This window comes from Phyllobates terribilis, unplaced genomic scaffold (genome assembly GCF_046119375.1).
Source record: "Phyllobates terribilis strain yellow unplaced genomic scaffold, ASM4611937v1 Scaffold_5__5_contigs__length_657084704, whole genome shotgun sequence".
Lineage (NCBI taxonomy): Eukaryota > Metazoa > Chordata > Amphibia > Anura > Dendrobatidae > Phyllobates > Phyllobates terribilis.
The window spans coordinates 290,414,258-290,441,111 of record NW_027362765.1 but is presented as its reverse complement, the minus strand read 5'-3'; the positions used below and the strand labels follow the sequence as shown (position 1 = coordinate 290,441,111).

The following is a 26,854-nucleotide window of genomic DNA, read 5'->3' as shown; positions in this document are numbered from 1 at the left end:
TTCAGGGGAAGGATACAAAAAGCTGTCTCAGAGATTTAACCTGTCAGTTTCCACTGTGAGGAACATAGTAAGGAAATGGAAGAACACAGGGACAGTTCTTGTTAAGGCCAGAAGTGGCAGGCCAAGAAAAACATCAGAAAGGCAGAGAAGAAGAATGGTGAGATCAGTCAAGGACAATCCTCAGACCACCTCCAGAGAGCTGCAGCATCAACTTGCTGCAGATGGTGTCACTGTGCATCGGTCAACTATACAACGCACTTTGCACAAGGAGAAGCTGTATGGGAGAGTGATGCGAAAGAAGCCGTTTCTGCAAGCACTCCACAAACAGAGTCGGCTGAGGTATGCAAAAGCACATTTGGAGAAGCCAATTTCTTTTTGGAAGAAGGTCCTGTGGACTGATGAAACCAAGATTGAGTTGTTTGGTCATACAAAAAGGCGTTATGCATGGCGGCAAAAAAACACAGCATTCCAAGAAAAACACTTGCTACCCACAGTAAAATTTGGTGGAGGTTCCATCATGCTTTGGGGCTGTGTGGCCAATGCCGGCACCGGGAATCTTGTTAAAGTTGAGGGACGCATGGATTCCACTCAGTATCAGCAGATTCTTGACAATAATGTTCAAGAATCAGTGATAAAGTTGAAGGCATGCAGGGGATGGATCTTTCAGCAAGACAATGATCCAAAAGACCGCTCCAAATCTACTCAGGCATTCATGCAGAGGAACAATTACAATGTTCTGGAATGGCCATCCCAGTCCCCAGACCTGAATATCATTGAACATCTGTGGGATCATTTGAAGAGGGCTGTCCATGCTCGGCGACCATCAAACTTAACTGAACTGGAATTGTTTTGTAAAGAGGAATGGTCAAAAAATACCTTCATCCAGGATCCAGGAAATCATTAAAAGCTACAGGAAGCGACTAGAGGCTGTTATTTTTGCAAAAGGAGGATCTACTAAATATTAATGTCACTTTTCTGGTGAGGTGCCCATACTTATGCACCTGTCAAATTTTGTTTGAATGCAGATTGCACATTTTCTGTTAGTACAATAAACCTCATTTCAAGGCAGAAACATTACTGTGTCCAACAGTTATTACATATATCAAACTGAAATAGCTGTTGGAAAAACACCAATTTTTATAAAACATTAAGCTTAAGATTAATAGGGGTGCCCAAACTTTTTCATATAACTGTATATGCAGACAAAAGGTTCATCTCAAAAGACAAATTAGTCATCCCTTTGAAACAACCATTGAAGATCTGTACACTAGATCTTACTTTCTAAATTATGAGCCAGTGAATGAAACAATTTTTTCTAGTTAAATAACAGAAAACATACCTTTATTGGAGATCTACAGGAGGCTTAGAGGGGATATCGAGGAGGCCTATACTATGTCCTGTGTACATTTTTTATTCTAGGTGTGTCTATCAATTGCTGGTGATCTAGAAAAAGTATCTGATATGTGAATGTGTAACATCCATGCTGGTACCTGTCCTCTATGGCTCTGCTTCTGTCCATGGGTGGCGCTGCACCTTTTTTGTGGGAGATGTGGGCAACTTCGTGGCAGTTCTGGGATTTATGGTATGCAAATCTCGGTAGGTCTCTCGTATATGTGTATGTAGGGAGAGACATGTCAATCACCTGGAGCTAAACTGGCTGGGGGCGATGCCGGACAGGTCTGCTCTTCCCTTATAGTCAGTGGCTCTATGTTTCAGTGTAAAAAATACCTGGCTGCAATCCTGCGGGGAAAGTGCAGCTGAAAAAAACACAATTCTGGAATTTCAATTTTTATTCTCTTTTTGGCGTGTAACGTTTTAATTTTATCTTTCATTTTTACATCCCCTTAGTATACATGAACCATTCGATCGCTTATACTATATTACTGTATTACTGTATATGATGAAATTGCGGTTCTCACAACTTCATTGGAGGACCAAGATGGCCGTTATAAGGGCCTTAAAGGGAATTTGTCAGCAGGTATTTTCTATATAATCTGAAGAAAGCATGAGGTAGGGAATAAAACACAGATTTCAGCAATGCCTCTCTTATCAAGCTCTGTAGGTTTGTTGGCTGGCAGTGATTGGAAGCTAATCCTACCCACACCTGGCTCTGTATATACAAATGTCCATAGACAGTGAGGTGCCTATCACAGGATGAGGCGCGTTGGACTAGCATGCATGTGCTGCTTTGTCCAGCAATGATAAGCTCCTGGTGCTAAAACAAGCATTGCAAGCAAACAAAACCACAGAGCTTGATAAGAGAGGCATCACTGAAATCTGCGTTTTAACCCCTACAGCATGCTGTCTTCAAAAATCTACTGACAGATTCACTTTAAATGTGTTTGATCAGCGTAATGGTTAATATCAAACAAAAGACTATGTCATTTATTATTGCTATACAGTAAGGGCAGCCAAACCTGATTGGGTTGATACCGGGCGGCGTTTTAATATGCATTAGGCATGTTGGTGATATTGTTTGGGCTATGCAGACAGAACAATGATTAAACTTGCTAAATTTCAGCTATATTTGGCTTTTAAACCTAGATAGCAGAGTCACCCATTCAATAGTCCAACCTTCAATGGCAATCACCTTTATTATGTATAGGCGCCTCCTGCTTTAAAAAGATTTGTTACAGCACTTATTAACGTCAGCAACACAATTCGTCCCTAGATAGTGGAAGCAAATAATAGCCCCTTCCATCTCAAAATACAATGTCGAGATGACCCATATGGAAGAACTTGTTGCTCAAGTCTTAGATACTTCTGACATTTCTTCGCTCTCGCTGATGGGTAACAGCACAGCAGTTACCAGGTTATTTTCTCACTAGCTCAACTGAAAGGTACTTGCACATAACTTAAAATGTAACATTTTTCCCTCTTTTCTCTTTCTCCTCCTCCCTCTTTCCTTGTTTTTTCTTTTTTTTTCCTTGCTTGGGTTTTTGTTTCTCATGAACTATCTTTAGCAATATTCTAATATTTGAACAACCTGGTAGTTCAATGTTGGAGTTGTTACCATTGTTCTTTTATACTCTTCATAAATGTTCATGATATATAGTTGTCTGTCTTAAAAGTCCAAAAAAAAGTTTTTTTCCTAACATTGATCTAAAGTAGCGAATCTGTGTAAAACATTTCCCATCCAGAATGTGCAAGCAGCATCTCACCTTTATTAATATTCATACTTCAGACAAGAAAATTAGTTTTGACCCATGTGGAAGCTATCAGGTTGAGCAAGGTTTGATGAGAACAGAGTCTCGGTGGTGTGAAGTCTCTTGTGGGTTTTGAGATTTGCTTTGGTTGTAAAACATTTCCCACATACAGAACATGGAAAAGGCTTCTCACCAGTGTGAGTTTTCTGATGGCCTCTGAGATGTGAATTTGTCTTAAAACATTTAGCACACTGAAAACATAAAAATGGCCTCTCTCCCGTGTGAATCCTGTAATGGTCCCTGAGCTCTGATTTGGTTACAAAACATTTGCCACAATCAGTACAAGAAAATGGCTTCTCCCCTGTGCGAATTCTCTCATGACCTCTGAGATTTGACTTAATTATGAAACTTTTCCCACATTCTGAACATGAATAGGGTTTCTCCTTTCTATGAATTTTTTGATGAACAGCAAGATGAGAAATCGGGATGAAACATTTCCCACATTCAGAGCATGAGAATGGTTTTTCCTGTGTGTGAATTCTCTCATGAGCTCTTAAATTTGATTTACTTTTGAAACATTTCCCACACTCAGAACATGAACATGGCTTCTCCTGTAAGTGAAATCTTTGATGTACAGCAAGAGAAGAAATCTGTGCAAAACATTTGCCACATTGAGGACATGAAAATGGTTTCTCCCCTGTGTGAGTTCGCTGATGATCCCTGAGATTTGCTTTTGTTATAAAACATTTCCCACACTCAGTGCATAAAAACAGCTTCTCTCCTGTGTGGATTCTCTTATGTACAGCAAGGCTACACATCTGGGTAAAACTTTTCCCACATTCCGAACATGAAAATGGCTTCTCCCCCGTGTGGACTCTCTGATGCTTAAGAAAACCAGATTTACCAGTACAATGTTTTCCACAATCAGAACATTGAAACGACTTCTTGTCACTGTCAATATCATTCTGTGTGAACAGTTTTCCAAACTCTGTACGTGAAAACGGCTTCTTCTTCATGTGAATCATCTCATGTTGAACAAGATCGGCTTGTTTTTCAAAAACATTTCCACATTCAAAACATGGATGAAATTGATCACCTAAGCCATTTACTAGAAATGATTTATCTACAGAATGCTTTTAGTTATTTGAAGAATCAGAAAATAAGTTTTACTGTGAAAAGTGGGGGGTAAACTTGCAGTACTTAAATCCTGTTCTGTAAAGTAATGTATGAAGTTACTAACTGCTGTTTTAGAATTTGGAGGTGTGATAAGAAGTCCATTGGATATATTCATGGTGCTCATTAAACCTGTTGGAAAAAAAAGAAAAATCCAGTTCTCTTTGCTGATAAAATATATACTGCTCTTAGATGGCAAATAGATGCATACAGTTCTGAAGAAAATTCCCACTAGAGATATTGGAAAGTCTCCCCTCACATAGTTCATTCATTATTTTCTCTCAAGCGTGTAAATTAGTTTTAAAAAATTTTAAGCCACTTTAAGGCCGGGTATACACAAGTGTATTTCCTGGTCCATATACAGGCTGCAATGCCTGGACTGATCTCGGGTCTGCCAAACCAAACTTACAGCCACATATACAATTGCATATGTAATGAAACACTGAAATAAAGATGGTTACAAATGTAATTAAAGGGTTGCCCAGTGGTTAGCACTGCAGCCTTGCAGCGCTGGGGTCCTGAGTTCATATCCCACCTAAGACAACATCCGCAAGGAGTTTGTATGTTCTCCCCATGTTTGCATGGCTTTCCTCCTATATGCCAAAGACATACTGGTAGGGAATTCAGATTGTGAGCCCAACTGGGGACAATGATGATGATGTCCGTAAAGCGCTGTGGAATTAATTGAGCAATATAAGCCAGTTAAATAAATAAATGTGGATCTTCTCTTTAAAAAGTAATCTGTCATCAGGAGTTTATACGAATGACATGTAGGCACTTTAATTTAATTTATATTTGACATTTTAGAGAAATTCAGCCTTTAAATGTCATGCTAATAAGCTACAAGTGCAGCAGGATGGTGGACACTGCACTTACAGCCTCCAGTCTCAAATGGACAGGTCACTGCTGTCAAAGTGACCTGCCTATCCTTCCCGAGATTTAACTCATTTGCCGACATTGCCCTGGGTCGTCTCCTCAAAGGGGGCAGTGCACACGTACATCAATTATCAGGCTCTGGCAAAGTCATCAGGACCTTATTGTGCATGCACCACCCACAGGCTATGATGGGGCTTGAGCAAAATCTTGGGCAGGAAAGTCAGTTCACTGAGACAAGAGTAACCTGTCCATCAGACACAGGAGGAAGGCAGTGGGCGATAAATAGAGAGGGAGACGGGAGAGCTGTAAGTGCAGAGCCCACCCTTTTGCATTAGCATAAAATGAATTTCTCTAAAACTTTAAAACGGATTTCTACAAGACAAATACATGCCATTAGTTTAGGGACTAACATCCTGATGACAAGTTGTCTTTAAGAGTAAAATGAAGGAGTTCCTTAAACTTCATGGTGTATGCCTCACCTGGGCTGATATATTCATTTATTTCCTCCTCCTTAAATTGTCCATTGCCAATTCTATTAGTTTCATTATCTTCATTTGTGACTTCAACTTTTATATGAATTTGATCCTCGCTCTAAACAAAGAAAAAAAAAAAAAAACATTTAGACATATGGTGAATTTATAGTATGTTATTTCTTTCCATTTTTTTTTAAAGATCTCCTCCTGATCCACCTGATAATCTTGTGGGACACTGAGATCTTCCTCTGAACAGTCCTGGGAAAACGGGCAACGCTGTGGAATATTTCTCTTACTGGATCCATCTGTGGAAAGTACAAACACATTGGGGACATTTTTAGAGTCAGTCAACCATATTGAAGTGAGAATTGTGCAGTTCATAAATTTTGCTCAGCCACATTTACACACATGGACAAAATTGTTGGTGCCCTTCTATTAAAGTAAAAAAAAACACAATGGTCACTGAAATAAGTTGAAACTGACAAAAGTAATTTTCAATTTAACTTTACTGGATAACAACTGATGAAAATCAGACATTGCTTTTGAATTATGGTTCAACATAAAAATGTAATAAAAAAAAACAAACTAAAGAAAGTGGCCTGGACAAGCATGATGCTACCCCTAGAAAAGAAAAGATTGAAAATAATTTGACCATAGGAACATGTTAAAATAAGGTGTGTCCTGAATTAGCATCATAGGTGTCTACAAACTTGTACTCAGTCAGTCTGCCTATTTATAGGGTGAAAAGTAGTCACTGTGCTGTTTGGTATCATGGTGTGTACCATAGTGAACATGGACCAAAGAAAGCGAAGCAGAGAGTAGTCTCAGGAGATTAGAAAGAAAATTATAGACACACATGTTAAATGTAAAGGCTACAAGACCATCTCCAAACAGCTTAAAGGGAACCTGTCACCAGGAAAAACGTGATTAACTTGCAGATATAGGGTTAATCTGAAGTCTAATAGCATTATTATGCTGGCCAGCGCCTGCACTTGGCCTAACGCTGTGGGAAGAAAATTAACTTTATTCTCCCCGGCATTGGGGCCAGCTGTCAATCAGGGCCGGGGGCGTGGTTTCAGTCAAGGGGGCGGCGCTGGCTCAGTCACCGCTCTAAGTATACGGAGCAGCTGCTGTAACTGAGCCCCCGGTCTTGACTGATTCTGGCTCTACATTAGATCTGGCTGTCAGTCAGTGACGGAGACATGGTTACAGCAGCCGCTCTCTATACACAAAGCGGTGACTGAACCTGTGCCGGTGACAACCTCGTGACTGAAACCCGAACACTGCCAGGGAGAATAAAGTTCATTTTCTCCCTGGAGCGTTGGGCTATGTGCAGGCGCCGACCAGCATAATAACGCTATTAACCTGCAGATTAACACCATATCTGCAGGTTAATAGTGTTTTTTTCTGGTGACCGATTCCCTTTAATGTTCCTGTTACTACAGCTGCAGATATTATTCAGAAGTTTAAGGACTATAGGACTGTAGCCAACCTCCCTGGATGTGGCTACAACAGGAAAGCTAATAATAAACAGACAAAACAGATAATACGAATGGTAACCAAAGAGTCAAGAACAACTTCAAAATAGATTAGAGGTGAACTTCAAGGTCAAGGTACATCAGTGTCAGATCGCACCATTCGTCACTGTCTTGGCCAAAGAGGACTACATGGAACAGTCTTCCTCAGCTGAAAGCAAATTATAAAAGAGTGATACTGGGGAATTTGCCAAAATGCATATTGTCAAGCCATAAAGCTTCTGGGAGAATGTCCTTTGGACTGATGAGACAAAATTGGAGCTTTTTGGCAAGTCAAGTCAGCTCTATGTTCACAGGAGCAAAAATAAAGCATACAAAGAAGAGCATTGTACCTACTGTGAAACATGGAGGAGGCTTTATGTTTTTGGGGCTGCCATGCTGCATCTGGCACAGGGTGTCTTGAATCTGTGCAGGGTACAATGAAATCCAAATACTATAGAGGCATTCTGGAGCTAAATGTGCTGCTCAGTGTCAGAAATCTTGGTCTGAGTCGCTGGTTATGAGTCCTCCAACAGGATAATGATCCCAAACACGCAGCAAAAAATATCTAAGAATGGTTAAGAGCAAATCACTGGACTATCCTGAAGTGACCTCTCTGGGCCCTGATCTAAATCCTATCGAAGATCTTTGGAAAGAGCTGAAACATGCAGTCAGTAGAAGACAACCTTCACACCTGAGACAGCTAGAAGAGTTTGCTCACGAGGAGTGGGCCAAAATACTAGTGGAAAGATGCAGAAGTCTCATTGAGAGTAAAAGAAATCGTTTGCAGTGAATGTCTCAAAAGGTTGTGTAACAAAGTATTACGTTAAGGGAACCATCAGTTTTGTCCAGGCCATTTTTAATAGTATATTTTTAAAAATTTTCTGTTGAACCATAATTCAAAAGCAATGTCTGATTTTCATTAGTTTATGTTCAGTAAAGTTAAATTGAAAATTAACTTGAAACTGACGAGTATTTCAGTGGCCATTGTGGGTTTTACTTACGTTACCAGAAGGATGCCAACAATTTTGTCCATGTGTGTACATATCTAACCACGTCCATTTCCCACCCACATTACAAAAGTATAAGGAAAGGCGCAAACTACAAAAAGTCACAAACTTTTGTGCAAAAGCAATTTGTGACTTTTTGACTTCATAAAAAAGGTTGCGATGGTCGTGATAAATTCCCAACAATATGTCAATAAGTAGAAAATATCTTGAGCAAGAACATAACTGGATAGTAGAAGTCCAAGCCTGCATTAGGCAGACATTTTCATTAGCGGATATCGCAGTAAAATCTGCTGCAAAAATCAGCATTTTTTACAAGTGGTATTTGCAGCAGATGAACAGCAGTTTCAAATGTGGCGCCCAAAAATGGTCCACAGATGGCAGAGGTTTGTTGGCGATCTACACAAACAGGTCCAAGGGAAAAGTAAAGCAGTAACCCATGGCCTCTAGACTAGCAACTAATTTAATTAGGGCCTTTAATTTTGGAACCTAATTGGTTGGCATGGGTAACTACTACAATTTTTCTTTGCATCCATTTTATCTGTCTGGAAGTGAAGACAAAACTTGTAGCATATTTATTCACTGATGAGTAGCACCAGGGGTGCATAATGGAGTCATCACTCCCCAAATAGACAAATAGTTTTCCTTCACTGGTTGACAGTAATAAGATAATATAGAGTACAATAAGAGCAGGTCATGTCATAGTATAATGTTCATTACTAACTTGGACTGGAATATGTTTTCATTTCTTCCTTCTTCAATTTTCCATCTCCAATTTTATTAGTAACATCTTCCTCTGTGAATCCATCTTTAATAGCACTCAGATCTTCACACTCAATGGACCAAATTAAAAATAAAAACAACAAAAAGCCATCTTTGGTTAAATTTCTAAAACATGTTGTCCATGACAGTTCTGAAAGGGAACTGGGCACTCAATTCATACTGACCAAACCAAGGGCAGCAGGAATCAGAACCTGGCTTCACCAACAAAGCTTAAAGATCCGACCGGGAACCATAGGCGGAGATGAGACTAGTCTGGCACCACCCCAGGCCAGCTTCTCCCAGCACCACTCTAGTTGACTAAAATCTAGAGATCAAACAGAAAGCTTGAGGAAACTCAAGGAAATTAATGATGTTATATACAAGGGGGTTAATGTGGTCATTCGGCCACAGGAGATGTATGAGGGCGAAGCATATGGACAACTGTGGGATACTACATGTTAATGTAAATTGACTTCTAATCCCCTCTCCTCCTTCAGTCATGCACTTGAACTTCCTGGACACAAGATTGGGGAATTCTACCTATACTTTATCTCCTTCCCGAAAGTACAGAAGGATGCCTAGAGATCACCAGGAAGACCTATCATCTCGGGTAAGGGAGAAAATATGTACGGTAAATTATTGACTCCCAGTTACAACCATTAGTTGAGTCTTTACCATCATTTATTCTTGACACCACAAATATCTTGTGTCCTTTGGATGGACTCCATCTTGGTGACTGTATGCTCCTTGTTACATGGGATGTTGAATCCCTTTACACGAGCATTCGCCACCAAGATGGACTCAAGGAAAGTACTTTCTTTCTACAAATGTCTAATTTCGTTGAGGGATTTGCTAATTTCACTGTCCAATTGTTGGATTTCATTTTTACTCATAATTTTTTCAACTTTAATGGGTCCTTCTTCCTGCAACTCCAGGGACCAGCTGTGGGTGAGGTCTCTCATATGCCAACCTGTTCCTGAGACTGTCAGAATGGAACCTACTCCTGTCTCACCGGCTGACATCAATGGACCACATCATTATTTGGGTGCTGTTCATTGATGACATCTCTTTGATCCTGCAGGGACCGACTGGGAAACTGGTCCATTTCTTCAAGGAACTCAGTGACAACACGTATAGCATTCATCTGTCCCATAAATATATAATTGACTTTTTCTTATTTCTTCTATTTATTTATATCCTTGTAGGTACCTGTCTGCTCCTGGTCCCTATGTCAATGTCTCCACAACTTTTGCTTTTTTCGGGCCGACTGGCATGAGCGGGCAGTTTTGTGTTAATCCCTTCATGACCTATGATGTATAGGTACGTCATATGTCGTGTATCCTCCTTTGATGCAGGCACCGGTGCTGAGCCCGGATCTTTTCCGGCACGACAGCTCATATCATCAGCTGTCGTGTGCCCCTAACAGCTGCAGGTGGAATCACGATCCAACCACTGCTGTTAACATGTTAAATGCCAATGTCAATCTCTGACAACAGTGGCATTTAATCGCGGGGAGTCGATGGGTTGGCATGACAACCGGGGTCTGCAGAAGACCCCAGTGCTTGCCATTGCTGAAGCCCTGCTATGTGTAGCACAAGCGATCGAATGATTGCAGCTTCAAGTATCATAAGGAGACTATTGAAGCAAGTAAAAAGTAGAAAAAAAATGTTTTTAAAAATATGAAAAACATTTAAAAAAATATAAAAGTTCAAATCACAATCCTTTTACTCCATTCAAATTAAAACAATAATAACAAAAAATACAAATATTTAGTATCACTGCATTCAGAAATGCTTGCTCTATCAAAATATAAAGTAAATTAATTTGATCGGTAAACGGCGTAACGAGAAAAAAAATCAAACCCCCGGAATTAAGATTTTATGGTCACTACAACATTGCAATAACAGGTGATCAAAACATCAAATCTACCCCAAAATGGTAAAAAATAAGCCCTCACCCAGCCCCAGATCCCGAAGAAATGGAGATGCTACCGGTCTCAGAAACTTTTGATTTTTTTTTCATCACTTAAATGAAGAAGAACCTACAGTTAGGTCCATATATATTTGGACAGAGACAACATTTTTCTAATTTTGGTTCTAGACATTACCACAATGAATTTTAAACAAAACAATTCAGATGCAGTTGAAGTTCAGACTTTCAGCTTTCATTTGAGGGTACCCACATTAAAATTGGATGAAGGGTTTAGGAGTTTCAGCTCCTTAACATGTGCCACCCTGTTTTTAAAGGGACCAAAAGTAATTCGACAGGTTAAATAATTGTAAATAAAATGTTCATTTCTAGTACTTGGTTGAAAACCCTTTGTTGGCAATGACTGCCTGAAGTCTTGAACTCATGGACATCACCAGACGCTGTGTTTCCTCCTTTTTGATGCTCGGCCAGGCCTTCACTGCGGTGGTTTTCAGTTGCTGTTTATTTGTGGGCCTTTCTGTCTGAAGTTTAGTCTTTAACAAGTGAAATGCATGCTCAATTGGGTTGAGATCAGGTGACTGACTTGGCCATTCAAGAATATTCCACTTCTTTGCTTTAATAAACTCCTGGGTTGCTTTGGCTTTATGTTTTGGGTCATTGTCCATCTGTAGTATGAAACGACGACCAATCAGTTTGGCTACATTTGGCTGGATCTGAGCACACAGTATGGCTCTGAATACATCAGAATTCATTCGGCTGCTTCTGTCCTGGGTCACATCATCAATAAACACTAGTGACCCAGTGCCACTGGCAGCCTTGCATGCCCAAGTCATCACACTGCCTCCACCGTGTTTTATAGATGATGTGGTATGCTTTGGATCATGAGCTGTACCACGCCTTCGCCATACTTTTCTCTTTCCATCATTCTGGTAGAGGTTGATCTTGGTTTCATCTGTCCAAAGAATGTTCTTCCAGAACTGTGCTGGCTTTTTTAGATGTTTTTTAGCAAAGTCCAGTCTAGCCTTTTTATTCTTGATGCTTATGAGTGGATTGCACCATGCAGTGAACCCTCTGTATTTACTTTCATGCAGTCTTCTCTTTATGGTAGATTTGGATATTGATACGCCTACCTCCTGGAGAGTGTTGTTCACTTGGTTGGCTGTTGTGAAGGGGTTTCTCTTCACCATGGAGATTATTCTGCGATCATCCACCATTGTTGTCTTCCGTGGGCGCCCAGGTCTTTTTGCATTGATGAGTTCACCAGTGCTTTCTTTCTTTCTCACGATGTACCAAACTGTAGATTTTGCCACTCCTAATATTGTAGCAATTTCTCGGATGGGTTTTTTCTGTTTTTGCAGCTTAAGGATGGCTTGTTTCACCTACATGGAGAGCTCCTTTGACCGCATGTTTACTTCACACCAAAACCTTCCAAATGCAAGCACCACACCTCAAATCAACTCCAGGCCTTTTATCTGCTTAATTGAGAATGACATAATGAAGGGATTGCCCACACCTGTCCATAAAATAGCCTTGGAGTCAATTGTCCAATTACTTTGGGTCCCTTTAAAAACAGGGTGGCTCATGTTAAGGAGCTGAAACTCCTAAACCCTTCATCCAGTTTCAATGTGGACACCCTCAAATGAAAGCTGAAAGTCTGAACTTCAACTGCATCTGAATTGTTTTGTTTAAAATTCATTGTGGTAATGTCTAGAACCAAAATTAGAAAATGTTGTCTCTGTCCAAATATATATGGACCTAACTGTATACATGTTTGGTATCTGCAAACTCGTAATTACCTGAAGAATCATAATGTCAGTTTTATCATTTGGTGAACATGGTAATAAAAAATTCAAAAAACAATTGTGGAATTGCTGGTTTGTTTGTTTTTTTGCAATTTCACCGCACTTTGAATTTTTTCCCCCGTTTTCCAGTACACAATATGGTAAAATCAATGGTGGTGTTTAACAGTACAACTCATCCCACAAAAAAACCTCGCTGGGCCATATTGACAGAAAAATAAAAAAGTTATGGCTCTGGGAAGAAGGGGAGCAAAAAATAAAAATGCAAAAACAGAAAATCCAAAGCTCATGAAGGGGAAATTTTGTCTTATTATACTTAATATTTTTTGTCCTGGTTTACTTTTTTAATTTTTATTATCATTTTTTTCATTCATTCTTTCTTATTGTTTATTTCATTTGTAATTATTATATTTTTTTATTTTTCATTCTACTATTATGATTTTTCACTATTTAGTATTATTTTTTCTATGTTATTTTTTTCATTTATTTTCTTGTCTTAATCATTCTATTCTTATTATTTATTATACTTATTTTTTATTTTTTGTTTCTTACTTCACTCATTTTTGGGCTTACCCAAAATTCATCATTGAGCACCATTTTTCTCACTTTTTAATCTATTTTTTCAGCATTATTTGTATTTTACTTTCATATATATTTTTATATTTCACTTTATCTTATTATTATATTCCTTGATCATTCATCCTTTATTCTTCATTTTTGTGTTCTAGTATGATCATTTCACTATTTTTATAACTCTCTATTTACTTTTACTTACTTAAACACACAGTTCTGATATTTCAAATGAGTCACTTTTTTTCATTTATTCGCTATGTTCTCTTTTTTCATGTGTTTTGCCCCCCTCTGCTGTCCAACCCGTTATTTACACTGCCAGAGTTGTGCACATGCACCTCCCCACCTCCGCCGTGACATCATCATTTCATGACCATTCTGGTCACATGAGCTCCCTGTGGTGTCTGATACAACAGGGTGGGACAGTTAGTGTAGTGACACATGCGCCAAGATAACCTAAGTGTTTTATGATTGTATTCAAATGAGGTCGGCCGACTGTCCATTAGTCCTTGACCTGTATTTAAAATTCTCCCCACAGAAATGATGCCACCCCTTGACAAAGACGTCAAAACGTGCGTCAGGGCTGGCGTCTTCCCAGAGGAAAAATACTTTCTTGACTTGAGCATTTCTATCTCACTTATATGCTTATACTTTACATACATTTACAAATCTTAGACAATCTAGAACTTGGCAATTTGTATTGTCTATATCCTTTTTGCCACAGCACTTGGCACTATACTGTAGGCTGCTGCCCTCTTGTGGCCATTTATAGATACTACGCATCTATACTGATCAGGCACAGTGCTGGATGCAGCAGACTGTTGTTATTATTATCACTATACATTTAGCATTTGTATGTAAATATATATTTTTTCCTTACCTCATATGATTGGCACGGTGCACTTTATACATCTATTTAATTGGATTATGCCAGCACTTAGTAGATTCATATTATCTGTTTGTGTCCATCATTTGTTTCTTCGGCTATATAATAATGTACTTTTTATGTTGACATTTTTTATACCCATGACCATAGTTACTTCCATCATATTTGCAATATATTGTAATTTTCCTCTGCTGATTCCGTCCCCATGACGTATCTCTTATTTAATTATTTTCTCATGTTGTCATTTATACAAATATAATAAAGACGGTCTATTTTGTACTTTATGGATTATTTCAGCCTAGTGTCACATTTCCTTGTTGGTTTCAGTTGATTGATAGGTCACTCCCATGTGTGTACATAGATCCAGATCACCTGGAGCGGTGCGGGGAGAAGCCGGCCGGGGGCAGCGTTGAATACTCATGTCTCTACCTACGATCCCCGGCAGGATCTTCTAACTATGTTTTCTCTTAAAAGCCAGAGCGTTTCAGAGAAAAACATACCTGGCTGCAATTATGCAGCCAGACTGATTATTGCACAATATGACTCTAGTGACAGGTTTCTTTTCATTTTATAAATTGTGAAACACTGTAGCATCTGCAAAACGAGTCATGTATGGGAAGAGGAGTCTGCTGGTGGTCTTCCTCTGCTTTCTGATCACCTAGATCAGTATGATTGACGGGTCTCTCCCTATTTGAGTCCAATCCAGCTGGGAGGAGAGAAGCCAGAGGGAACCTCTGAGAAGACTTTGATATATAGGTATGTGGTGAGAGTTCAGCTCTTACCCACCTGATGATCTTGTGGGATATTTTCCACTGTACAATCCTGGGAATACAGAGGACTACGACATATGTCTGGTGGATTTCGCTTACTGGATCCATCTGTAGGAACAGATTTCCTGAATATATTGCATATTTGATGAGATGATGGATTTATCTAGGTGAACTTCAAAACTGCCTAATGCTTTACCATTAAGTAAAACCTCCACTTACCCAGTGATGCTGTAAAGGACATATTGATACTCATGCTAGAGCAACTCCATTTTGTCTGCTTGCTTTAAAATCATGTTATTATCACTCCTTGCATAACATACTTCTTTCCTTCTTTTCTTCTGTTCACATGCATCTTTCCCACAAACTTTTTCTCACAAGAACATTTTGTATTTTGTCAGACACTCCGCTCCTGTTATCTAACTAGTTTAGGCCAGGATTGACCTTGTAAAATTTCCATAGTGCTTCGAACGAACGATGATAATATGACCATATATGTGTTTCCCTAATAATTGTACTAACATTGGTTCGCCTATAGTACTGTAGTACGGCTGCAGAGTTGATTGGCTATTAAAATACTCAAAACAATATAAAATGCTAAGCAAAATAAACGGGATCAGAGATTCTTTGAATCCTCCCATACAGAGCATTGCCTCCGTTTGGTTTTCTGTGGATTGTGCAATCAACATAATAATTTGACACTCACTTGGTCAACCGTGAAGGGTCATTGCCCTCCCTCAACAATGCTGGTGGCTGTTTAGTCTCCATCATGATGTCCTTGTACAGATCCTTGTGTCCTCCTATATACTCCCACTCCTCCATGGAGAAATGGACAGTGACATCCTGACACCTTATAGGAACCTGACACACAATGATATATCATCATCATCCAGACACATCATCCCTTGTGTTCCTGTATAATGTCCCAGTATTCCCCGCAGCGCTCACCTCTCCAGTCAGCAGCTTGATAATTCTTCTGCTGAGGTCCAGGATCTTCTGATCATTGTACTCTGGCATCAGTGAGATGGAGGCTCCATGATGGGGCTCTGGTTCCTGTGCCATCCTTCTAAGACACTGGCATGGTTGTTAGTCACACACTTTCCAGATGTTTTCCTTACTATGGTGTAATCCTGTGTATATAGAATGCCTCACCGCTTTATTTTGGCTCTATATTATCAGTAAAGTAAAAATATGTGTGATGTCACGAGGTTCCCATAATGCCCTCACCTCTCCTGTCAGCAGGTAGATGATCTCTAAGGTGAGGTTTAATATCCCCTCAGCTGTCACATTCCTGCGCTTGTGCAATCTTGTAGGATTAGTCATGGCATGGATTCAAGAAGGAACCCTATAACAGTAAAGGAGACCAGTGACACTTAGTCCAATAGTTCCTCATGTAAACCAGAGGTGACCAATGTGGCTGTCAAAATAACACAACTCGGAACGTTTGCATTGGGGAATTATGTGTCTATAGCCGGTCAAATACATGACAGTATTACTGGAAATATAATGTCTATGGGGTGTAGGGTTTGGTACTCACTCAGCTGCCGTTGAGGTAGGCACAGGAGTCAGTTTCTTTAAAAATGTCCAAGGCAGGTTTATTCAGACTTCATTAACCGCACTTTCAAAGTGAAAAAACACAGCCTTGTCCGGCACAAAGTAACAATGCAGAAAAATGAACAGTCCAAACAGTACTGCGGGTTCACCCGCTCACAGTCACTGTCCTGTAGCACAGACACGCTAGAGGTCTCCACACCTCCAGTCACAGACCATGAATGAGACACTCTGTCTCCATTTTATACACAGGCCCTGGGGTGGAGATATGTGAGCAGCCAATCCCACCCAACTCTTGTATAAAAACCGGCCCTGATATGCCCTATTAACTCTCTCATCACTATGTGTACTGGAACATGCTTTTTCCCGGGTTTACATCACCAAAGCTACTAACCTCGGTGATACATATCTCCCCTCAAGGACCTGTCCGGCGGCCATCTAACAGGGGGTACAAGACTGTACTTGGCTGTGCGAGTTCTCCTCCCTGTGTGCTTTCTTCTGACGCTGCTCGCTACACTAATACACCCGGAAGTGCAGCAAGTCGAGTGGAAAGGAGACAGGGAGGAGAATACTCAAGGCCAATGCATGAGTACGCGGCTGCACATACGTCAACAATCAGTCAGTGCTCACTGTGAGCACTGTCAATCAGAAGTGGGGGAAGACACCAGATATGCAAATGAAGAGGGATTCTATAGGGGTGTGGCTGACAGCATTCTCTAGGGGCGTGGCTGACAGCATTCTCTAGAGGCGTGGCTGACAGCATTCTCTCGGGGCGTGGCTGATGGCATTCTCTGTGGGCGTGTCTGACAACATTCTCTAGGGGGGTATCTGACAGCATTCTCTGGAGGCGCGACTGACAGCATTCTCTGGGGGCGTGGCTGACAGCATTCTCTGTAGGCGTGGCTGACAGCATTCTCTTGGGGCGTGGCTGACAGCTATACATGGGGGCATGGCTGACAGCAATCTCTCGGGGTGTGGCTGACAGCAATCTCTGGATGCGCAGCTCACAGCATTCTATGGTAGCGCGGCTCACAGTATTTTATGGGATGCGGCTGACTGCATTGTATGGGGGTGTGGCTGACTGCATTGTATGGTTACACGGCTGACAGCATTATCTTGGGGCGTGGCTGACAGCATTCTCTTGGGGCGTGGCTCAAAGCATTTTATGGTCGCGTGGCTGACAGCATTATATGGTGGCGCGGCTGACAGTATTTTATAGGGATGTGACTGACAGCATTCTATGAAGGCATCGCTGACAGCATTCTCTGGGAACGTGGCTGCCAGCAGTCTCTAGGGCGTTGCTGACAGCATTCTCTGGGGGCGTGGCTGACAACATTCTCTGGAGGCGTGTCTGACAACATTCTCTAGGGGGGGTGTCTGACAGCATTCTCTGGAGGCGTGTCTGACAACATTCTCTAGGGGGGGGGTGTCTGACAGCATTCTCTGGAGGCGTGTCTGACAACATTCTCTGGGGGCATGTCTGACAGCATTCTCTGGAGGGCGTGTCTGACAGCATTCTCTGGAGGCGTGTCTGACAACATTCTCTGGAGGTGTGTCTGACATTCTCTGGGGGCGTGTCTGACAGCATTCTCTGGAGGGCGTGTCTGACAACATTCTCTGGAGGCATGGCTGACAACATTCTTTTGAGGCGTGGCTGATAGAATTCTATGTAGTCGTGGCTGACAGCATTCTCTCGGTGTGCGGCTGACAGCAATCTCTATGTGCGCAGCTCACAGCATTCTATGGTGGCGCGGCTCACAGTATTTTATGGGGACAGGGCTGACTGCATTGTATGGGGGCGTGGCTGAAAGCATTCTCTGGGGGCGTGGCTGACTGGATTGTATGGGGGCGTGGCTGACAGCATTCTCTGGAGTTGTGACTGCCAGCATTCTCTGGAGGCGTGGCTGATAGCATTCACTCAGGATGTGGCTCAAAGCATTCTATGGTGGCGTGGCTAACAGTATTTTATAGTGACGCAGATGACAGCATTCTATAGGGGTGTGACTGACAGCATTCTATGGTGGCGTGGCTAACAGTATTTTATAGTGACGCAGATGACAGCATTCTATAGGGGTGTGACTGACAGCATTCTATGGAGGCATGGCTGACAGCATTCTCTGAGACGTGGCTGACAGGATTCTATAGGGGTGTGGCTGACAGCATTCTCTGGGATGTGGCTGACAGCAGTCTCTAGGGCGTGGCTGACAGCATTCTCTGGGGGCGTGGCTGACAGCATTCTCTGGGGGCGTGGCTGACAACATTCTCTGGAGGCGTGTCTGACAGCATTCTCTGGAGGCGTGTCTGACAGCATTCTCTGGGGGCGTGTCTGACAGCATTCTCTGGGGGCGTGTCTGACAGCATTCTCTAGGGGGGTGTCTGACAGCATTCTCTGGAGGCGCGACTGACAGCATTCTCTGGGGGCGTGTCTGACACCATTCTCTGGGGGCGTGGCTGACAGCATTCTCTGGGGGCGTGGCTGACAGCATTCTCTGGAGGCGTGGCTGACAGCATTCTCTGGAGGCGTGGCTGACAGCATTCTCTGGAGGGCGTGTCTGACAGAATTCTTTAGGGGGGTGTCTGACAGCATTCTCTGGAAGCGTGTCTGACAGAATTCTCTGGGGGCGTGTCTGACAACATTCTCTAGGGGGGGTGTCTGACAGCATTCTCTGGGGGCGTGTCTGACAGCATTCTCTAGTGGGGTGTCTGACAGCATTCTCTGGAGGCTTGTCTGACAACATTCTCTAGGGGGGGGTGTCTGACAGAATTCTCTGGAGGCGTGTCTGACAGCATTCTCTGGAGGCGTGTCTGACAGCATTGTCTGGGGGCGTGTCTGACAGCATTATCTGGAGGCGTGTCTGACAGCATTCTCTGGAGGCGTGTCTGACAGCATTCTCTGGGGGCGTGTCTGACAGCATTCTCGGGGGGGGTGTCTTTAGGCTGTACGTCATCAGAAAGTGAGCTGGTGAGGTCAGCAGACAGAAGGCTGTAGCAATAGCAAATCTCTGCGCAGTTCTTAGTCCGGCCATTCTGTAACCGGTCCTAGCCCAACAACTAAAGGCGCCATCACTCCCAGGAGTATCATTCCCCTTTCCCCATATATGGAGTCAGTGCAGGAGGAAAATACTAATAATTGTAGGTGAAAATGTAACAGAGCAGTGGCCTCCAAGTGCTACCAACTCGCTGAACCGCTTCTAGTTGGCGAGTGATACTCTTCTGGATGATCACAGGGATTTACCAGAAAACCATAGCAGCAATGACACAAAGTGTGCCCTGGCCTCCAGAGCGATCTCCTATGTAGGGAGAGGATATGGAGACAGAAAACATGCTCTTTCCGATCAGTCTCCCCAGCCAAGACCCAGCTTCCCATAATATTTACATATTTAATAATATATCAATAATAATAATGGAATGATCACCTCTTTCAGCAGAAAATAACACAAATCTTACCAGCTATAAGATGATGCAGCTGGTGATGCTGGGAGTTGTAGTCCTTTATCGGGATCCAGTATCTTGAACCACAAGAAAATGGCCGCTGTTGTCCCTTATTTTCCTCTCTCCTATTACCTATGTGACGGTTACTGTGGTTACAGTCTGATCCGTGCCCAATAACGGTGATTAGTAACACTACTTGTCCTGCTGTGGACCACAAGACTATGGCCGACCGACAATGACGTCATATACACAGCGGTGGACAAAAGAGGCTATGCTAATTATTATGATCAATTAATATTCAAGAGACTATCAACCTTTTAAAAAGAGCCTCTTCCCCTGCTGCCTTCTCTAATCCTACAAGCGATTAACAACCATATATGGAGAAAAGACATGTAATTCCAACTGTGGCCACAAGATTGCGACAATCTGCACTTATTCAACAGTTGACGGCATTCTGCAATGCATGCTGGAAGTTGGAGTCCAAGCATAGGCAGCAAAAGAGCAATGGAAGGAAAAAGTGACTACAACTCCCATGATGACGATGAACACATCATAACGGAACATACTAATTAGTGCCCAATGACAATGAGGCTAGAAACGCACGAAAAGGAAGTAATGACATCAGGTATGTGAGGTGATGAAAGAGGCAACGGAGGGTGACATTGATGAGACTGGCAGTAGCTAGAGGCGTTATTAACCGTTCCCTTACAAGGCACTGATTATTATTTTGCAGGAGGAGCAGACTGTGGTGTCCTGTCTGTTATTATTATACAAGAGGAGCAGACTGTGGTGTCCTGTCTGTTATTATTATACAGGAGGAGCAGACTGTGGTGTCCTGTCTGTTGTTATTATTATACAGGAGGAGCAGACTGTGATGTCCTGTCTGTTATTATTATTATACAAGAGGAGCAGACTGTGGTGTCCTGTCTGTTATTATTATACAGGAGGAGCAGACTGTGGTGTCCTGTCTGTTATTATACAGGAGGAGCAGACTGTGGTGTCCTGTCTGTTATTATTATACAGGAGGAGCAGACTGTGGTGTCCTGTCTGTTATTATACAGGAGGAGCAGACTGTGGTGTCCTGTCTGTTATTATTATACAGGAGGAGCAGACTGTGGTGTCCTGTCTGTTGTTATTATACAGGAGGAGCAGACTGTGGTGTCCTGTCTGTTATTATTATACAGGAGGAGCAGACTGTGGTGTCCTGTCTGTTATTATACAGGAGGAGCAGACTGTGGTGTCCTGTCTGTTATTATTATACAGGAGGAGCAGACTGTGGTGTCCTGTCTGTTGTTATTATACAGGAGGAGCAGACTGTGGTGTCCTGTCTGTTGTTATTATACAGGAGGAGCAGACTGTGGTGTCTTGTCCGTTATTATTATACAGGAGGAGCAGACTGTGGTGTCCTGTCTGTTATTATTATACAGGAGGAGCAGACTGTGGTGTCCTGTCTGTTATTATTATACAGGAGGAGCAGACTGTGGTGTCCTGTCTGTTATTATTATTATACAGGAGGAGCAGACTGTGGTGTCCTATCTGTTATTATTATACAGGAGGAGCAGACTGTGGTGTCCTGTCTGTTATTATTATACAGGAGGAGCAGACTGTGGTGTCCTGTCTATTATTATTATACAGGAGGAGCAGACTGTGGTGTCCTGTCTGTTATTATTATTATACAGGAGGAGCAGACTGTGGTGTCCTGTCTGTTATTATTATTATACAGGAGGAGCAGACTGTGGTGTCCTGTCTGTTATTATTATTATACAGGAGGAGCAGACTGTGGTGTCCTGTCTGTTATTATTATTATACAGGAGGAGCAGACTGTGGTGTCCTGTCTGTTATTATTATTATACAGGAGGAGCAGACTGTGGTGTCCTGTCTGTTATTATTATTATACAGGAGGAGCAGACTGTGGTGTCCTGTCTGTTATTATTATACAGGAGGAGCAGACTGTGGTGTCCTGTCTGTTCTTATACAGGAGGAGCAGACTGTGGTGTCCTGTCTGTTATTATTATACAGGAGGAGCAGACTGTGGTGTCCTGTCTGTTATTATACAGGAGGAGCAGACTGTGGTGTCCTGTCTGTTATTATTATACAGGAGGAGCAGACTGTGGTGTCCTGTCTCTTGTTATTATACAGGAGGAGCAGACTGTGGTGTCCTGTCTGTTATTATTATACAGGAGGAGCAGACTGTGGTGTCCTGTCTGTTATTATACAGGAGGAGCAGACTGTGGTGTCCTGTCTGTTATTATTATACAGGAGGAGCAGACTGTGGTGTCCTGTCTGTTGTTATTATACAGGAGGAGCAGACTGTGGTGTCCTGTCTGTTGTTATTATACAGGAGGAGCAGACTGTGGTGTCTTGTCCGTTATTATTATACAGGAGGAGCAGACTGTGGTGTCCTGTCTGTTATTATTATACAGGAGGAGCAGACTGTGGTGTCCTGTCTGTTATTATTATACAGGAGGAGCAGACTGTGGTGTCCTGTCTGTTATTATTATTATACAGGAGGAGCAGACTGTGGTGTCCTATCTGTTATTATTATACAGGAGGAGCAGACTGTGGTGTCCTGTCTGTTATTATTATACAGGAGGAGCAGACTGTGGTGTCCTGTCTGTTATTATTATTATACAGGAGGAGCAGACTGTGGTGTCCTGTCTGTTATTATTATTATACAGGAGGAGCAGACTGTGGTGTCCTGTCTGTTATTATTATTATACAGGAGGAGCAGACTGTGGTGTCCTGTCTGTTATTATTATTATACAGGAGGAGCAGACTGTGGTGTCCTGTCTGTTATTATTATTATACAGGAGGAGCAGACTGTGGTGTCCTGTCTGTTATTATTATTATACAGGAGGAGCAGACTGTGGTGTCCTGTCTGTTATTATTATACAGGAGGAGCAGACTGTGGTGTCCTGTCTGTTATACAGGAGGAGCAGACTGTGGTGTCCTGTCTGTTATTATTATACAGGAGGAGCAGACTGTGGTGTCCTGTCTGCTGTTATTATTATACAGGAGGAGCAGACTGTGGTGTCCTGTCTGTTATTATACAGGAGGAGCAGACTGTGGTGTCCTGTCTGTTGTTATTATTATACAGGAGGAGCAGACTGTGGTGTCCTGTCTGTTGTTATTATTATACAGGAGGAGCAGACTGTGGTGTCCTGTCTGTTGTTATACAGGAGGAGCAGACTGTGGTGTCCTGTCTGTTATTATTATACAGGAGGAGCAGACTGTGGTGTCCTGTCTGTTATTATTATACAGGAGGAGCAGACTGTGGTGTCCTGTCTGTTATTATTATTATTATACAGGAGGAGCAGACTGTGGTGTCCTGTCTGTTATTATTATTATTATACAGGAGGAGCAGACTGTGGTGTCCTGTCTGTTATTATACAGGAGGAGCAGACTGTGGTGTCCTGGCTGTTATTATTATACAGGAGGAGCAGACTGTGGCGTCCTGTCTATTATTATTATACAGGAGGAGCAGACTGTGGTGTCCTGTCTGTTATTATTATACAGGAGGAGCAGACTGTGGTGTCCTGTCTGTTATTATTATTATACAGGAGGAGGAGACTGTGGTGTCCTGTCTGTTATTGTTATACAGGAGGAGCAGACTGTGGTGTTCTGTCTGTTATTGTTATACAGGAGGAGGAGTCTGTGGTGTCCTGTCTGTTATTATTATACAGGAGGAGCAGACTGTGGTGTTCTGTCTGTTATTATTATACAGGAGGAGCAGACTGTGGTGTCCTGTCTGTTATTATTATACAGGAGGAGCAGACTGTGGTGTCCTGTCTGTTGTTATTATTATACAGGAGGAGCAGAATGTGGTGTCCTGTCTGCGGTTATTATTATACAGGAGGAGCAGACTGTGGTGTCCTGTCTGTTATTATTATTATACAGGAGGAGCAGACTGTGGTGTCCTGTCTGTTATTATACAGGAGGAGCAGACTGTGGTGTCCTGTCTGTTATTATTATACAGGAGGAGCAGACTGTGGTGTCCTGTCTGCTGTTATTATTATACAGGAGGAGCAGACTGTGGTGTCCTGTCTGTTATTATTATACAGGAGGAGCAGACTGTGGTGTCCTGTCTGCTGTTATTATTATACAGGAGGAGCAGACTGTGGTGTCCTGTCTGTTATTATTATTATACAGGAGGAGCAGACTGTGGTGTCCTGTTGTTATTATTATACAGGAGGAGCAGACTGTGGTGTCCTGTCTGTTATTATTATTATACAGGAGGAGCAGACTGTGGTGTCCTGTTGTTATTATTATACAGGAGGAGCAGACTGTGGTGTCCTGTCTGCTGTTATTATAATACAAGAGGAGCAGACTGTGGTGTCCTGTCTGTTATTATTATTATACAGGAGGAGCAGACTGTGGTGTACTGTCTGTTGTTATTATTATACAGGAGGAGCAGACTGTGGTGTCCTGTCTGTTGTTATTATTATACAGGAGGAGCAGACTGTGGTGTCCTGTCTGTTATTATACAGGAGGAGCAGACTGTGGTGTCCTGTCTGTTATTATTATACAGGAGGAGCAGACTGTGGTGTCCTGTCTGTTATTATTATACAGGAGGAGCAGACTGTGGTGTCCTGTCTGTTATTATTATTATTATACAGGAGGAGCAGACTGTGGTGTCCTGTCTGTTATTATTATTATTATACAGGAGGAGCAGACTGTGGTGTCCTGTCTGTTATTATACAGGAGGAGCAGACTGTGGTGTCCTGGCTGTTATTATTATACAGGAGGAGCAGACTGTGGCGTCCTGTCTATTATTATTATACAGGAGGAGCAGACTGTGGTGTCCTGTCTGTTATTATTATACAGGAGGAGCAGACTGTGGTGTCCTGTCTGTTATTATTATTATACAGGAGGAGGAGACTGTGGTGTCCTGTCTGTTATTGTTATACAGGAGGAGCAGACTGTGGTGTTCTGTCTGTTATTGTTATACAGGAGGAGGAGTCTGTGGTGTCCTGTCTGTTATTATTATACAGGAGGAGCAGACTGTGGTGTTCTGTCTGTTATTATTATACAGGAGGAGCAGACTGTGGTGTCCTGTCTGTTATTATTATACAGGAGGAGCAGACTGTGGTGTCCTGTCTGTTGTTATTATTATACAGGAGGAGCAGAATGTGGTGTCCTGTCTGCGGTTATTATTATACAGGAGGAGCAGACTGTGGTGTCCTGTCTGTTATTATTATTATACAGGAGGAGCAGACTGTGGTGTCCTGTCTGTTATTATACAGGAGGAGCAGACTGTGGTGTCCTGTCTGTTATTATTATACAGGAGGAGCAGACTGTGGTGTCCTGTCTGCTGTTATTATTATACAGGAGGAGCAGACTGTGGTGTCCTGTCTGCTGTTATTATTATACAGGAGGAGCAGACTGTGGTGTCCTGTCTGCTGTTATTATTATACAGGAGGAGCAGACTGTGGTGTCCTGTCTGTTATTATTATTATACAGGAGGAGCAGACTGTGGTGTCCTGTTGTTATTATTATACAGGAGGAGCAGACTGTGGTGTCCTGTCTGTTATTATTATTATACAGGAGGAGCAGACTGTGGTGTCCTGTTGTTATTATTATACAGGAGGAGCAGACTGTGGTGTCCTGTCTGCTGTTATTATAATACAAGAGGAGCAGACTGTGGTGTCCTGTCTGTTATTATTATTATACAGGAGGAGCAGACTGTGGTGTCCTGTCTGTTGTTATTATTATACAGGAGGAGCAGACTGTGGTGTCCTGTCTGTTATTATTATACAGGAGGAGCAGACTGTGGTGTCCTGTCTGTTATTATTATTATACAGGAGGAGCAGACTGTGGTGTCCTGTCTGTTATTATTATACAGGAGGAGCAGACTGTGGTGTCCTGTCTGCTGTTATTATAATACAGGAGGAGCAGACTGTGGTGTCCTGTCTGTTATTATTATTATACAGGAGGAGCAGACTGTGGTGTCCTGTCTGCTGTTATTATTATACAGGAGGAGCAGACTGTGGTGTCCTGTCTGCTGTTATTATTATACAGGAGGAGCAGACTGTGGTGTCCTGTCTGCTGTTATTATTATACAGGAGGAGCAGACTGTGGTGTCCTGTCTGCTGTTATTATTATACAGGAGGAGCAGACTGTGGTGTCCTGTCTGCTGTTATTATTATACAGGAGGAGCAGACTGTGGTGTCCTGTCTCTTATTATTATACAGGAGGAGCAGACTGTGGTGTCCTGTCTGCTGTTATTATTATACAGGAGGAGCAGACTGTGGTGTCCTGTCTGTTATTATTATTATACAGGAGGAGCAGACTGTGGTGTCCTGTCTGTTATTATTATTATACAGGAGGAGCAGACTGTGGTGTCCTGTCTGTTATTATTATACAGGAGGAGCAGACTGTGGTGTCCTGTCTGCTGTTATTATTATACAGGAGGAGCAGACTGTGGTGTCCTGTCTGTTATTATTATACAGCAGGAGCAGACTGTGGTGTCCTGTCTGCTGTTATTATTATACAGGAGGAGCAGACTGTGGTGTCCTGTCTGCTGTTATTATTATACAGGAGGAGCAGACTGTGGTGTCCTGTCTGTTATTATTATACAGGAGGAGCAGACTGTGGTGTCCTGTCTGCTGTTATTATTATACAGGAGGAGCAGACTGTGGTGTCCTGTCTGTTATTATTATACAGCAGGAGCAGACTGTGGTGTCCTGTCTGCTGTTATTATTATACAGGAGGAGCAGACTGTGGTGTCCTGTCTGCTGTTATTATTATACAGGAGGAGCAGACTGTGGTGTCCTGTCTGTTATTATTATACAGGAGGAGCAGACTGTGGTGTCCTGTCTGTTATTATTATACAGGAGGAGCAGACTGTGGTGTCCTGTCTGTTATTATTATACAGGAGGAGCAGACTGTGGTGTCCTGTCTGTTATTATTATACAGGAGGAGCAGACTGTGGTGTCCTGTCTGCTGTTATTATTATACAGGAGGAGCAGA

At 42.2% G+C, this 26,854-nt stretch overlaps 2 protein-coding genes across 2 annotated transcripts in view; one reads left to right on the top strand and one right to left on the bottom strand.

The window, feature by feature from the left end:
• Window positions 1-1,239: 1,239 nt before the first annotated feature.
• Window positions 1,240-20,313, bottom strand: LOC141271541 (uncharacterized). The gene is made up of 6 exons (XM_073681595.1): window positions 19,901-20,313; window positions 16,130-16,247; window positions 15,851-16,032; window positions 15,611-15,763; window positions 15,115-15,133; window positions 1,240-4,269 (listed from the first exon to the last, which is right to left on the bottom strand). Exons 3-6 carry the CDS (start codon window positions 15,962-15,964, stop codon window positions 3,194-3,196), a joined length of 1,362 nt encoding a protein of 453 aa, XP_073537696.1. The 5' UTR covers window positions 15,965-16,032; window positions 16,130-16,247; window positions 19,901-20,313; the 3' UTR covers window positions 1,240-3,193.
• A 60-nt stretch (window positions 20,314-20,373) lies between these two features.
• The window catches only part of LOC141272992 (uncharacterized), a 167,885-nt gene continuing 161,404 nt past the window's right edge, over window positions 20,374-26,854 (top strand). The window contains exon 1 of the mRNA XM_073684257.1: window positions 20,374-20,510. The gene's annotated coding sequence lies outside the window, so the exon portion shown is untranslated. The remainder of the gene's footprint in view (window positions 20,511-26,854) is intronic.